Source organism: Anabrus simplex, chromosome 1, assembly GCF_040414725.1.
Source record: "Anabrus simplex isolate iqAnaSimp1 chromosome 1, ASM4041472v1, whole genome shotgun sequence".
In the NCBI taxonomy this organism is placed as follows: domain Eukaryota; kingdom Metazoa; phylum Arthropoda; class Insecta; order Orthoptera; family Tettigoniidae; genus Anabrus; species Anabrus simplex.
In genome coordinates this window covers 634,111,437-634,126,305 of record NC_090265.1, presented here as the reverse complement: position 1 = coordinate 634,126,305, position 14,869 = coordinate 634,111,437, and the positions used below count along the sequence as shown (strand labels likewise).

The 14,869-nt window shown below is 39.8% G+C and overlaps 1 protein-coding gene across 1 annotated transcript in view; it reads left to right on the top strand.

The window, feature by feature from the left end:
- The first annotated feature begins 3,594 nt into the window (after positions 1 to 3,594).
- The window catches only part of gdl (gonadal protein gdl), a 77,244-nt gene continuing 65,969 nt past the window's right edge, over positions 3,595 to 14,869 (top strand). The window contains exon 1 of the mRNA XM_067135733.1: positions 3,595 to 3,700. Coding sequence (XP_066991834.1) covers positions 3,603 to 3,700 — 98 coding nt within the window. The 5' untranslated portion in view covers positions 3,595 to 3,602. The remainder of the gene's footprint in view (positions 3,701 to 14,869) is intronic.

Below are 14,869 nucleotides of genomic sequence, written 5' to 3'. Positions count from 1 at the left end.
AATCTGTGTAAAGTGGAGAATATAACGTGGGGGACTGGAAGTTGGGGGAGGGATGGGAGATTAAAAAATAGAAAAAAAGGATGTGTGTCTGAGGGAGTGGGTTGGAGGAAACAGAAGTGGTTGATAAGCGTTTAGTGACGGATATAGCGAAAAATGCGAACTGGGAAGGAGTGGTGGTGCTGGTGGTACTAACAGTTGGAGTGTCGTTCTGTATTTTGACGGCCAAGGAGAGCGACGGGTGACTTGTCGGGGCTGTCGTATCGGAGGTGCTGGTTGCAGGTGAGCTACCTGGGGCTGTGGAGCTTGTTGCTCTTGTGGAGCAGATCGTGGGGCCAGCCTCGTAAATTGGAACTAAAGTCTCGAGTTATCGCCTTGTGAAGCTCATGGCTTTGGAAAGAATCTGGCTTGGTGAATAGGCGCTGCATAGCTGGACATTACAGACGAGTGGTATGCAGCTGCGGCTGATTGGCTAAATTCGGTGATGGTTCTAGTCGTGGCTGTTATGGTGGCCGTTCGATAAGGCGGATAAGGAAACATGGTGGCTATTGATGTCTCAGAGTGGATGGAATTCACAGCAGATTAATCCACCTGAGCTTGTGTAGTCGTTGGCACGTCCTAAGGTTATATCTCCCGAATTTTCTGCCGTCCACCTGTTCAGATCACCTTTTCAATAGGGAATGCCCTATTTGACTGATTTATGGTGTTGAAAATCGTTGGACGGCGAAGATAATCTTAGAAACCGTCATCCACGAATCTCTCAATAGATGCTGCAAAGAAGATATGGCTTGTATTGTGGTTTCGTCGAAATAGGTCCAATTTCATCGCAGTTGAAGTTTTGTTAGGTGCTGATAATACAACTACTTTGTCGCTTAAAACATTTTCATGACTTGTTTGGCATAATATGGTCGGAGATATTTTTCGTCGTTAAATCTATATATAATAAGAGTTTTGTCTGTACATTGCACAGAATTTGAAAAGAATGGTATTTCTGCATCGGTCAAGTCCACAGTAACAAGGAAATGCATTTTTTACTTTTCCGTAATTTCTGTCTGTCTGTCTGTCTGTCTGTCTGTCTGTCTGTCTGTCTATCTGTCTGTCTGTCTGTCTGTCTGTCTGTCTGTCTGTCTGTCTGTCTGTCTGTCTGTCTGTCTGTCTGTCTGTATGTATGTATGTATGTATGTACACGCATCACGAGAAACCGGCTGAAGAGAATTTAATGAAAATCGGAATGTAAATTCGGATGATGAACCGCTACAATCTAGGCTATAAATTATTTTAATTACGCTGAGCGAAATGGTAGTTTAGGGGAAGGCCTGAAATTTAATTCTCAAATATTTATGTTGTTAGTGGTCGTGTCTTAGTGAAATCGCTAGACAAAGAAGGGAAATAAGTCGCTACTATTTAGGCTATACACGCTGAGAAAAATGGTAGGTTAGGGGAAGGCCTAAAATTTAATTGTCATATATTTATTTTATTAGTGGTCGTATCTTGACGAAAATTGGTATGCAAAGTCGGGGAATATGTCGCTATAATCTAGGCTATCAATTATGTTATTCACACTGAGTGAAATGGTAGTTTAGGGGAAGGCCTGAAATGTAATCAATATCTAAAATAAGTGTTTTGCCTGTACATTGCTCAGAATTTGAAATGAATGGTATTTCTGTATCTGTCATGTCCACAGTAACAAGGAAATGCATTTTTTACTTTTCCGTAATTTCTGTCTGTCTGTCTGTCTGTCTGTATGTATTATGTATGTATGTATGTATGTATGTATGTATGTATGTATGTATGATTGTACACGCATCAATAGAAAACGGCTGAAGAGAATTAAATGAAAATCGGTATGTAATGTCGGGTGATGAACCATTACAAGCTCGGCTATAAATTATTTTATTCACGGTGAGTGAAATGGTAGTTTAGGGGAAGGCCTGAAATATAATACTCAAATAAGTTATTTATCTTATTAGTGGTCGTATCGGTAAATCTATATATATAAAATAAGAGTTGTGTCTGTTCATTACTCACAATTTGAAAAGATAGGTATTTCTGTATCGGTCATGTCCACAGGAAAAACGAATGCATTTTTTACTTTTCCGTAATTTCTGTCTGTCTGCCTGTCTGTCTATCTGTCTGTCTGTCTGTCTGTCTGTCTGTATGTATGTATGTACACGCATCACGATAAAACGGCTGAAGAGAATTGAATGAAAATCGGTATGTAATGTCGCGTGATGAGCCACTGCAATCTAGGCTACAAATTATTTTATTCACGCTGAGTGAAATGGTAGTTTAGGGGAAGGTCTGAAATGTAATTCTCAAATAAGTTATTTATGTTATTAGTGGTCGTATCTATAAATACTACATAACTAACATAACTTTAGTTATGTCGTAAGTTAGTAGTAGTTATGTAAGAAGTTATTAAATTTCCGATCACTTATGTCTTATACATTGTTACCGTACCGCATATAATCGGAGATATTCATGAAATTGGAATTTTGTTACTAAGTCCATATCAGCGCCGAGTCACGAGAAAATGGGTAAACAGAATTTAGTGAAAATCGGTATGTAAAGTCTGAGAATAAGGAAATACAGTCTACGATATAAATAATTTTGTAAGACACCCTAATATCACAGAGTCGAAAGAAAACTAATGTGAAGGCCTGCAATATAGAAAGCTCATAAACTTTATCAACAATAACATAACATTGGCCATTGTTGTGATGTGCTTTTTGTCTTGTGTTTCCTCCCATCCCCGATAGATAGGATTACTGCAGCGTACCGAGATTTTTTAAATTTGCTTGACGTCGCACCGACACAGGTAGGTGTTATGGCGACGATGGGATAGGAAATGAATAGTGGTGTGAAGGAAGCGGCCTTGGCTTTAAGGTACAGCCTGTTGTGACTGGTGTGAAAATGGGAAACCACGGAATACCATTTTTTTTTTGCTTAACGTCGCACCGACACAGATATGTCTTATAGCGACGATGGGATAGGTAAGGTCTAGGAAGTGGAAGGAAGCGGCCGTGGCTTTAATTAAGGTACAGTCCCGGCATTTGCCTGGTGTGAAAATGGGAAACCACGGAAAACCATCGTCAGGGCTGCCGACAGTGGGGCTCGAACCCACTATCTTCCGAATACCATCTTCAGGGTTGCCGACAGTGGGGTTCGAATCCACTATTTCCCGGATGCAAGCTCACAGCTGCGCGCCCCTAACCACACGGCCAACTCGCCTGGTCGTACCGACTGTAACAGCCTGCCCGTATATTGGTGGGAAGTAGCTGGGGTGTAAGATAACTTTCTTCTTTAGCATGCCATTCCTCTGGTTCATACATTTTCTGATATATCTGGAACGTAACACACTGGTTCATCATAGTATTCGAGCTATACAATCAATACTCTGAGCCACTGATCAATCGCTACATTCCTACTGACGTTTTTGTAATGACCTATGTTGAATTCAGTTAGGAAAACCAGCAAGTCAGTCTTTCTGAGAATCCCGTAGCGAAGCACGGGTACATCAGCTAGTCATTTACTATACTATTGCCCAAACCCAAAGAGAATGTTTTTCATTGTTCTTTTGTTAGCGAATAACACGTAACAACAATATGGCGGATAGAGTTTACAATGTGACACCTGAAGATCTTCAAAAGAAAGTTTACTTTCTTCTTGAACAGCTGCAGTTAATGGCCAGAGAATTGCCACCGTAAGGATAAACATTATTTTGGGAGTTCTCGTATTATTTCGACTATTTGCTCTCGGTTAACTAACACCATTGAATGACAGTAGTTTCGGAGTACTGGGTACAGGGTTTCAAAATCGTGTAGGGCTCATCTTGTAACTGTTTCCAATTTAAGTCGTGTCATTAGGTTAAACTTAACACAGGAGAATTTTTGTAAAGTTATTTTCATACGTGCAACTGTTATTGTTTGGCATGGTAGAAATAATTCGTTGTATTTATTGAGGGTAATTGAGTAATGGCGCCAATCGTCGCTGTATAGATTGTGGTTAATGTTTCTTTTTCTTGGGTCATCTTTTTGTGTCGTCGCCATAAATTAGACACGAAAGGAATATAGCCGACCTGTCCACAATATTTCGATCTCAAGCCGGAGGAATCCTCGATAAAATGAAGTAATATCAAATCCTTACATTAAATGTTGACACAGGTCTGTTACATCATTTTTGGAATTCTTTCATCTTCCTCTGGAAATTATTTCTCGTAATGACAAAATTCATTACCAGCATCTTGTTCTTTGAATGCACGTTGTGTATTTTTAAAATCAAGCTAATTTAAAGGGTGTAATAGAGTTGAAATAATGATGTAACCTCTCTTTACCTTGTTTTTCATTTAGAGGAGTAGCAGTGTTTAGACTATAGTTGAGTAAGTCTATAGATGTTAATATATATTTTACTACTTTCACTGGCACAAGTAATGTAGAAATCAAGTGTTTACCTGTTCATACTATGGAGAAGAGTGAAGCATTTAAGAAGAAGATAATGAAGGTTAATGTGATTTATGCTGTGAAATATAGCCTAAGCATTCAGTTATATGTCAGTTAACTATTCCAATTTTTCAGTGTAGTTTTTATTGCCGAACAAGTAGATACGCTGAGTTACCAAGAAGATTGAAAAATAACAGAGTGTTAACCAGTATGATGGGCTCTTTGGTGTGATAACTTATGTGGCGTACCAGTATTAATCAAGTTGTTGCCCATTGATGAATGCATCCAATGGGCATGCCACTGTGTAAATGTATTGTTTGCTTCATGCTTCATTCTTTATTTTCATTCTTTATTGGGTTATCCATGCTTGCCACATTTTTGTTAATTTAGGAATTTCATTTATAGTAGTAACATTAGTTTTTTTTATTTTTATTTACACCAGTGGTTATGTTTTCATTTATAATATGCTCTTTTGTTCCTTTTGTCTTTCATAAGTTATTTTGGTGGTTCTTCTGTACCTGGAAAGAAAAAAGGGAAAGAAAAGTCATAGAAAATTATGTTAAGTGCTACGTTAAGTAGCTTTATGGTTTTATGCTTGCCATTGATCTGCTGTCCCGCCTGAAGGAGTAATCTTATTTTTATTGAAGATTGAAAACCAAGACCGTCAGTCAGTGTAAAGTGACCATTCTCCGTGTTGATATTGGCTGGTCAAGTTTCCTGAAGTCTCTAATAGAGCTCACATCATGTCCAGACACAGGGATGCCACATTCATTAAAAATAACTCTAACCAATCCAGACCAATATTTTTGTCACGGGATGCAAAAGACCTGTACGTCACTTTGTGGCCTAACCGGGAGGGGGTGTGTCTATGCCCCTTTGCGTGTTCACCAACGTTGGTGAGTCTGCTGAGTGCCTTGTGATGTCCAAGCTGTGTTTTAAGATCTCTAATTTAACTTTCTCTCACCGGGTATGGAATCTAAAGTTATTTTGAAATGTGACATTGATAATTCTTACTACCTTCACAAATCTATTTTTCTCTTTTTAACACCTCTTCTTTTATGAGTGTATTTGCATATTTAGTATTTAGAATGCCACTGTTAGAGGGTCGCATATGGTACAACTGTACTAAGAGACCCACAGGGTGGTTGCTAGACGCTTCACTGCGGTTCACTGCATCTCGCCGCAGTAAGATTGTCTTTTGTTGATCGCTGCTTTGTTACTTTCTGTGAATTGTTGCCAACTTTTGTCAGTTACTAAACATCCTTTGTAGGTCTGTGCACATCCTGGCTTCTGACAAAAGCCATTTGGTCTAACATGTCAGGGACTGCATAGCAAAGAGCCTCTCAAATAGTGAATGTCCCCACAAGGGGAAATCCCCAAGTGGGTGCCATATGACTTGTGTCAAGTCTGGCTTGACAAGAAGTATTGAAAGCTGAGGTGGTAGTGGTGATTATTTTTTTAACAGGAACTACAGTACAACTAGGCAACCATCCTCTATATCACGGCCTGTGAACGGAAGTGGGAAGTCTTAAATTATACTCCCTGTATAATGGGCTAGATGTAAGTTACAGTTACAGTGAAACAACAGAGTATGCCTATCATAACAAGTATACAATATACTACATGTATTATAATACTCTACTGAAGAATATTTTAATTCATTTCATTAATTTTAAAAGTCTTTTGATGCAGTTTATATTATATTTTCACATCTCATTTTAGCTGCATACGTTTCAGGGGATTGTAAATGTTTATTGAGGTATGAGATTGCAATTTTATTCAAACATTATTCCAATTTTAAAAATGAGTTTGTGTATTGTCAGATTTTTCAACTACAGCAGCCCATTTTTAATTATATTATATAAATATTTTGAGAGAAATCCACCTCTTTTTCAATACTAAAACAATGTATTCACTAATGAAAATACGATTATGTGAAGTAGGACATGTTTCATATATTTTTTTTAATTTTTTTGACTTCAAATACTTCATGTCAGACCACATTGGCCTAGTAGCAAAGGCATTGTGGTAGTTGGTAATGAAATCTGTTTAATTTGGGTGGCAGTGCTGTGGAAACGAATGCTGAAGATCCACTCTTCTCCTTTCATGTCCCCATTTCCCGATAAAGCCAACACCCGTCAATACTCACATGCACAGTTTAAAACTTGTGGCCCTTGCTTCATTCATTGAACATCCTTTAGCCGAAGATCTCCCAGAAAAATTGATGAAACATGTCCTACTTAACGTAATTGTATTTTTGTAAGTGTATATAGGCTATTGTCTTAGTATTGATAAAAGGCGGACGTCTTTCAAAATATTTACACAATATAATTAATCACTGTCAGTACAGACCCCCTGTGGGTGGGGGCGGTAGAATAACACCCACGGTATCCCCTGCCTATCGTAAGAGGCGACTAAAAGGGGCCTCAGGGGCTCTGAACCTTGAACGGGGCCCTCAGCTGAGTCCTGGCATTGCTTCCACTTACTCACTTTCACCTATGCTATCCGACCTCCCTTGGTCAGCTCTTGTTCTTTTCAGACTCCGACGGTATTACATATGGAGGCCTAGGGAGTCTTTCATTTTCACGCCCTTCGTGGCCCTTGTCTTCCTTTGGCCGATACCTTCATTTTTCAAAGTGTCGGACCCCTTCCATTTTTCTCTCTGATTAGTGTTATATAGAGGATGGTTGCCCAGTTGTACTTCCTCTTAAAACAATAATCACCACCACTGTCAGTACGGACTTTCAACCATTAAATTTATTTTATGCAGAGCCCTACCTATTGTCGTGGATAATTTACAAATCAGTTTGCTGATGCAATACGGAGAAGAGAGGATGAGGATGAAGGAAGGTACCCTAAAATAGAGAAACTTCAGTAATATTCAGATGGCTAGAAGTCAAAAGGGCAACTTTATTACTATGTGATTGTCTCAGGGATGAACAAAGTATTTTGAACAGTCATAACCGGCTCTTTCATTCAGGTTAGTTTGTGAAAAGTGTCTGGCCGCTGACTACAGTATGAGGTTACTGCTTAAAGGAGGTATAGGGCTGGTATTCTTTTGGGTTGGCAACAATGCAGTGTGAAGGGATTGTTTGGAGTTTGTGTGTTATGAAACACAGGTTTTCTTGATTCTGAACGTATTATTTGTGTATATTTCAGACAAATGGATATGGAATGTCAAGTTGAGAAAAGTGAGCGTGTCAGACACATTCTACCCTTTGAGTTTAACCAAGGATCCGGTGCAGCAGAAGCTGCGAGAACAATTCGTGTAGTTTACGGCAATGAAGCAGTTACTGAAAGAACAGCACAAAAATGGTTTTCCCACTTTCGAGCAGGATGATCCAGGTTCTGGAAGTCCAGATTTTGATGAAAATCGCTTGAATGAGTTGCTTCATGAGGATCCTCATCAAACAACGCGGACCAAGCTCAATAGCTGCAGCCGCTTAAGTGCGGCCAGTATCCAGTATGTGGGAGATAGTGGGTTCGAACCCCACTGTCGGCAGCTCTGAAGATAGTTTTCCATGGTTTCCCATTTTCACATCAAGCAAATGCTGGGGCTGTACCTTAATTAAGGCCACGGACACTTCCTTCCCACTCCTAGCCCTTTGCTCTCCCATCGTCGCTATAAGACGGTGCGACGTTAAGCAACTTGCAAACAACGCGGGAAATGGCGCAAGTTTTTCAGTGTGATCAGTCAACTATTATACGCTATTTGGTACAGAAATTGGGTATATGGGTACCACATGTGCTAAGTGACAGCAACAAAAATTGAGTAAACATCTGTTCGTCATTGCTTGCCTGGCACCGGTTGGCTTGTGATAGGCGCGAAGCATTCCTTTCAAACATTGTCACCAGTGATGAGAAATGGTGCCTGTACTGTATGTCAACATGAAGAGGAAAGAGTGGCTCAGCCCATCAAAAAAAAGCAACCCCTGTGCTAAGGATAGTGCCCATCGACAGAAAATCGTGTTTGGTGGAACAAAGACGGCATTCTTCACCATGAACTCCTCCGAAAAACGTAACAATTACCTCTGCTGTGTATAGTGACCAACTAAGATGGCTTGCTGTTGCTATTGACAACAAAAGACAAAGACAACCACCAGTCTTATTGCTCCATGATAACGCTCGTCTGCATAAAGTGCAGTTGACCAAAGGTGTGATTGCTGAACTTGGCTTCCTCATCCTCCGTATTGCCCTGACCTGCCCCCCTCAGATTTCCATCTTTTCCGCTCTCTTTGTAACCACATTCCAGGGCAAGTGTTTCCTTACTAAGCTTTTCTTGACCAATGGCTAACAGATTTCTTCCAGTCAAAACCAAACATTTCTACAGGCGAGGCATTCAACTGCTACCTGAACATTGACAGAAGGTCATAGAGTGTGGAGGTGAATACATCACTGAGTGATTGTGATTTTCAGTGCGTGACAGTGACAGTAAAATAAAATATAAGAACTACACAAAGTTATGCATCAACCCAATAATTTTAACGTTGGCTTTATGGTTCCATTAAAAATAGCTGTTTATTGAGGATACTGCTATGTAAGGTGATCATTGAGACAGGTTTCGTTTTTAATGAAGTTCTTGTCTGTAATATGTTCGTATCAGTGGTTTGCACTCTTTGACAACATTCCATTGTAGTCGGAGATTGGTTGTCCCACCGTTTGAAATTAGCACAGTGTTTTTATTGCTGTATTTTTGGCGTATGATGAAAGTGTTGTGTTACCTCATTACCACTGATGTATAAGAAGAGTTCTGCATATCAGTTTAGCTTTTGTTCATTAGCCATGGGACTTAAGTTTTACATTTATCCGCTCAGGGTTTTTTGTACTCAGCTCCCTAGTCTTTGCCCTTTAATATTTAGTAAACATCATATGCAGAGCTAGCAACACTGAAATGTGCTTTGACTGCCCTGTCATTTCGTTTTACTACATACATTTCAGTCTTGTGTACGTTTTCATGCTAGTGCATTGTGTTCTGATGTTAATTTGAAGTGATTAAGTGAATAGGATGATCACTATAACTGAAGCAACACCAACCACATCACATGTCCCTCAGGAGCTCTAAACTCCTCCCCAGAGAGGATTTATGTAACCATATACAGTGAAGGCAGTAAAAGGAAATAACCAAAGTGGCAGAATGCTGTCTGTGACATTGAAAAGGAGAACTACCAGTTGATGCTTCTATTCAGCAAGTCTATGGAATGAACTGCTGCTTATATGGGAAAAAAGTATAAACACTTTACAGGGAATCAAATCATTTTGTGTGCTTCTCCCAGCTAATCTTCAAATCTTGCGACTTGGATAATGATGGAACAGTGCTGTTTTGTATTGTTTATCCTGATCTGATTGTATTTTTAGTGATGTTATATACAGAGTTTGCCAGAAAAATGTATATATTCCTTGTCAGACTGTACAGGGATATTGATATTGTCAATTGTTAAAGTACCAGTATGTTGTAGTATGGTCTTTCGCCTAACAGATGTCAGTACTTGCATCATGATAGTAGGAAAACAAAATGGCTGGAGCACGCTTGACGTTTGAGCAGCAAAAATGCATTCTGAAGTGGTATATCAGGTTTGATAATGTCGTTGAAGTGCAACGTCGGTGGAGGAGGGAGTTTGAAACAGTCCCTCCAAGATGCCTAACAATTAAACGCATTACTGATAAGTTTGAGATGCATGAAACGACTTGTGATATTCACCAAGGAAGATCGGAAGGTCTACAGCTACTAGTCCTGCTTCGTTGGCTCTCATGTTGGAAAGGTTTGCTACTTATTCACAGAAGTCTGCTACGCAATGTGCACAGGAAGTGGTGATTAGCAGTACAAGTATACAATGAATTTTGAAAGCCGCTAAGTGGAAAGTTTACGTCCCATGATTACTGTATGTGCTTAATGATGACTATCCTGATCGTTGACTGCAATTTTGCGAATGGTATCAACAAATGGTAATTCAAGATGAACACCTTCTGATAAAGATAGTGTGGTTTGATGAGGCCCAGTTTAAACTTAATGGAAAAGTGAATCAACATAACTGTGTCTACAGGGCACTGGAAAATCTGCATGTTCATGAGAGGTTAATGTCTGGTGTGGACTGACATCTATGGGCTTACTACGTGAATTAAAGGTATTTCGGAACCACATTTTCAAAACAATTATAATTTATTGATGTGAATTATATCGCATGCCGCTCATAAAAGAGTGGTACTAGTTTTGACACTAATTACGTGTCACCATTAGCCAGTGATACAATTAGCCTAAGCAAAATACAAACATCCAAAAAACAGTATAAAATACACGATACATATACAATAGTAATTTAAAATAAGTTAAAATTATGGTACAAAAATATGGAATGAGAATATGGTGTGTCAGACCATGAAGTAAAATTCTTTAAAATCTAAGGTGAGAAACTCAATTGTTAAGTCTGTTCACACATGAGAGGTGATTCAGCTTGAAGTATATAAGTCATAAAATGTTTATATCTTTGTCTTGTTAATTGCAAAACATTTGTCATTCATATGAAGAATAACTCTTGTTTGTATAAGCTGTGGCACTCGACGGTCTTAACTCAGGTGGTTCCAGAGAAAGTAGTATGGTCATGTGAAGAACATATTTTGAAACCATTCTTGATTCCCAGTTTTTCTATTCATTTGTTTCACTCTGTTCGGTTGGCAATATTGTGGAAATGAATGTTGAAGCACTACTCTTTTTCCTTTCCTTGTCCCCATTTTCCCATAAAGCCAGCACCCACGAAAACTCACATGCACAGTATGATTCATGGCCCTTGTTTCATTCATTTTTTTTTCTTTTTGATGGTGGTGGTGGTGGTGGTGATTATTGTTTTAAGAGGAAGTACAACTAGGCAACCATCCTCTATTTAACACTAATCAGACGGAAAATATGGAAGGGGTCCAACACTTCGAAAAATGAAGATATCGGCCAAAGGAAGACAAGGGCCACGAAGGGCATGGAAATGAAAGACTCCCTAGCCCTCGCAAACCTAATAGCGTCGGGGTCGGAAAAGAAAAAGAGTTGACCAAGGGAGGTCGGATAGGATAGATGAAAGTGAGGAGCCTGGCACAAGTAAGTGGAAACAATGCCAGGACTCAGCTGAGGGCCCCGTGGTCGCCAACCCACGCTCCAAAGTTCAGAGCCCCTGGGGCTTTTCTTTTTGACAACCTTCAGTAGTATACCAAGAAGGGGGGGGGGGGGGGTAGTACATTTAGTTTTCCTTAAGGAAAATATTTTCACATTTGTTGCAGTCTGGAAATGACACTTGAAACACCAAGGGCTGTGATGTCTTAAAATTATGTTAATGTAAACTTAAAAAAAAAAAAAAAAAAAAAAAAAAAATTACTCCAGCCCAGCTGTCAAGATTTTCACACCTGCACAACGACTGTCATTTGACTTTCACACTCGCCGAACAATTGTCGTTTGTTTACATGCTTGCGGCCTTCTCGGGAATGATGTCAAACGGTGCTCAGTGCTGACAACCTCTGTGCTTAGGAGCTAATGAGTGAGTGGTGCTTCGCTAGCTGGAGGGACAAGCAAAGGGGGTCTGGGGGCATAAGCCCTCAGTTTAGAAGCTGCAAAGCGGCCCTAGGTCTTTAGTTTCATGTGGAAACACGTTTGGTCTGGACTCGTTCTTGCTGTGTGGACGGTTAGGCTAGGACCTGGACAAGACCATTGGTCTGGAGTGGTTCTTGTCTTGCAGACGGTTAGGAAAGGATCTGTACAAAACCAGTGATATAGGGACAAGCAGAGGGGGTCTGGGGTGCGTAAGCCCCCAGGTTAGAAGCTGCGAAGTGGCCCTAGGCCTCTACTTTTGTATGGAAACATGATTGGTCTGGACTGGTTCTTGCCATGCGGATGGTTAGGATAGGACCTGGACAAGACCATTGTTCGTGGTTGGTAACAGATTATGATTAACATTATTGACGGGAACGAGATCACATGCCACTTCACATTGGCCAATAGAAATGCAAGGAGCTACTTCAGAAATGAAAATGGCGTGTAACAGTCTTCATTACGTTATAAAAATAAATGTACTTCTTCGGGTGGGATGGTGGATTGGTGGACATCACAATGAACACATCTCTCCTCTCAGATGCTCTCCACGTAAGATTTCATTAATTTCCACTTAATACAACATTACAAATAAGATGACAGCTGGGCTGGAGTAATACTAAAAAAAGAAGTAAAACATAGAAGGGGATAAGAGCATGAGAAGGAACATATAATAGGATAAACACAATGGTGGGTAAGTGTGGGAAGGGGCAAGGATAGTATATAGCAGGGCTTTCTGCGTTTGGAAGGCTTTGGCTACTCTCGGTTATGACATCAGCCAGTTAGTAACCTTGACCGCCAGTCTTGCTAAAAGTCTGTGCAGTAATACTGTATGTGTGTAGTGTGTGAGTTTCTTTAATATGTGCAAGTGAGTTTCAGTTTTGATTTTGTAGTTTCATGGTGCTTTCTATGACTAGTCCTTGTGGTGAATAGCTGCTTTCTTATGCCAGGGTTATTTTGTGTTTGACTTGAATTGATTTGTCTCGGGTTGCATATAAACATGCTTGGTACAAGGTGTACTGTTGCTGTGTGCAGTAACAGCTGGGTGAAAACCAGGAAAGATTCCTCCTAAAGTTATATCAAATACTTCAGTTTCCCAAAAAATTAGGAACTAAGGAAGAAGTGGATCCAGAGATGTAGGCATGATGGAAAGTGGAATGCAGATTCGTGCCAAGTGTGTTCTGAACATTTTACTGATAGCGATTTATAAAGGGTGAATTGTTAGGGCTTCCTCCCAAATGTGTGCTTAACAAAGACACTGTTCCCTCTAGAAATTTGAGTGTTTTGCTTAGCATAGAACAAGTGTCACATGATGGATTAAGAAGGAAGGAAAAGGGGGGCAATAGGAAAATGGCTGACGAATTAAAAGATTCAGAACATAACACAACTATTGCGAGTTCACCATCTCCTCCAGCCACTCCACCTACCCAGGTTTGTGATAATACTATGACCCTGATTGAAGAAATTGAAAGAGTGGTAAAACAGATGACAAAAGAAAAACTATGTCCTTAAACTGAAATTAGAGACAGTGGAAAGCAGATTACATCAAAGTCGCGTATCTATAATTTGCATAAGAGGTTTATTAAATGTAGTAGGTTAAAAAAATGTCTTCAGAGCATCCATACAAAACTGGCAAATGTTTTGAGAGGAATTTTTACTGAAAATCAAATAAAGATACTCACAAACCAGCAGAAACATGTTAATTGGACTGATGAAGATATATCAGCGGCTTTCACTTTAAGGTATGTAGGGAAGAAAACTTATATTTATATGAGACAAAAGCTGCATTACCCTCTGCCTGGACTTTCAATGCTGGAAAAATGGGTGGTGGTGATTATTGTTTTAAGAGGAAGTACAACTAGGCAACCATCCTCTGTATAACACTAATCAGAGAAAAAATGGAAGGGATCCAACACTTCGAAAAATGAAGGTATCGGCCAAAGGAAGACAAGGGCCACGAAGGGCATGAAAATGAAAGACTCCCTAGGCCTCGAGTGCTCTAATACCATCGGGGTCGGAAAAGAACAAGAGTTGACCAAGGAAGGTCGGATATGTTAGATGAAAGTGAGGAGCCTGGCATAACTAAGTGGAATCAATGCCAGGACTCAGCTAAGGGCCCCATGGTTGCCAACCTACTCTCCAAAGTTCAGAGCCCCTTTTAATCGCCTCTTACGGTGGGCAGGGGATACCGTGGGTGTTATTCTATGCCCCACCCACAGGGGAATGGAAAATAGGTTCCAAAAATTTACATGCAAAATGCAAGTGGAATCCTGGAAGGTATTCTGCGTATGATGAAGATTGCTTCTGTCTCGTATAAAGACCACGAAAAAATTGCAGTCCTCCAGTTTGATGAAATGCGTGTTAAAAGTGCTTTTGAATATGACCCTCTGAAGGATGAAATTATAGGCCCCAGTTCACAATTGCAAGCTGTGACGGTGAGGGGACTGTTCAAGAATTGGAAGCAAGTAATTTACGCCAATTTTGATAAAAAGTTGACAAAAGGCATACTAGACAATTTGGTTTCTTGTCTTTCGGAAATAGGGTACAAAGTAATGGCATGTGTCTGTGACATCGGTGCAGCATATCAAGGCTTGTGGAAAGCATATGGAATCAGTGAAACAAACAAACAAACAAACAAACAAAAAAAAAAAAAAAAGTTTTTGTACCCTCGGACGTCAGAAAAGTGTACTATTTTGCAGATACCCCTCACCTGTTGAAACTAAGAACTGGTTTCTTGACACTGGCTTTGAATTTTCTAATGATAAAGTTCTCTTGAAGGAACCTGTGGAAGCTCTTGTTAAGAATGACAGCTACAAAATTAAAGCATGCCACAAAATCGGTGTCAGTTGTCTAAACTATAGGGGCACAG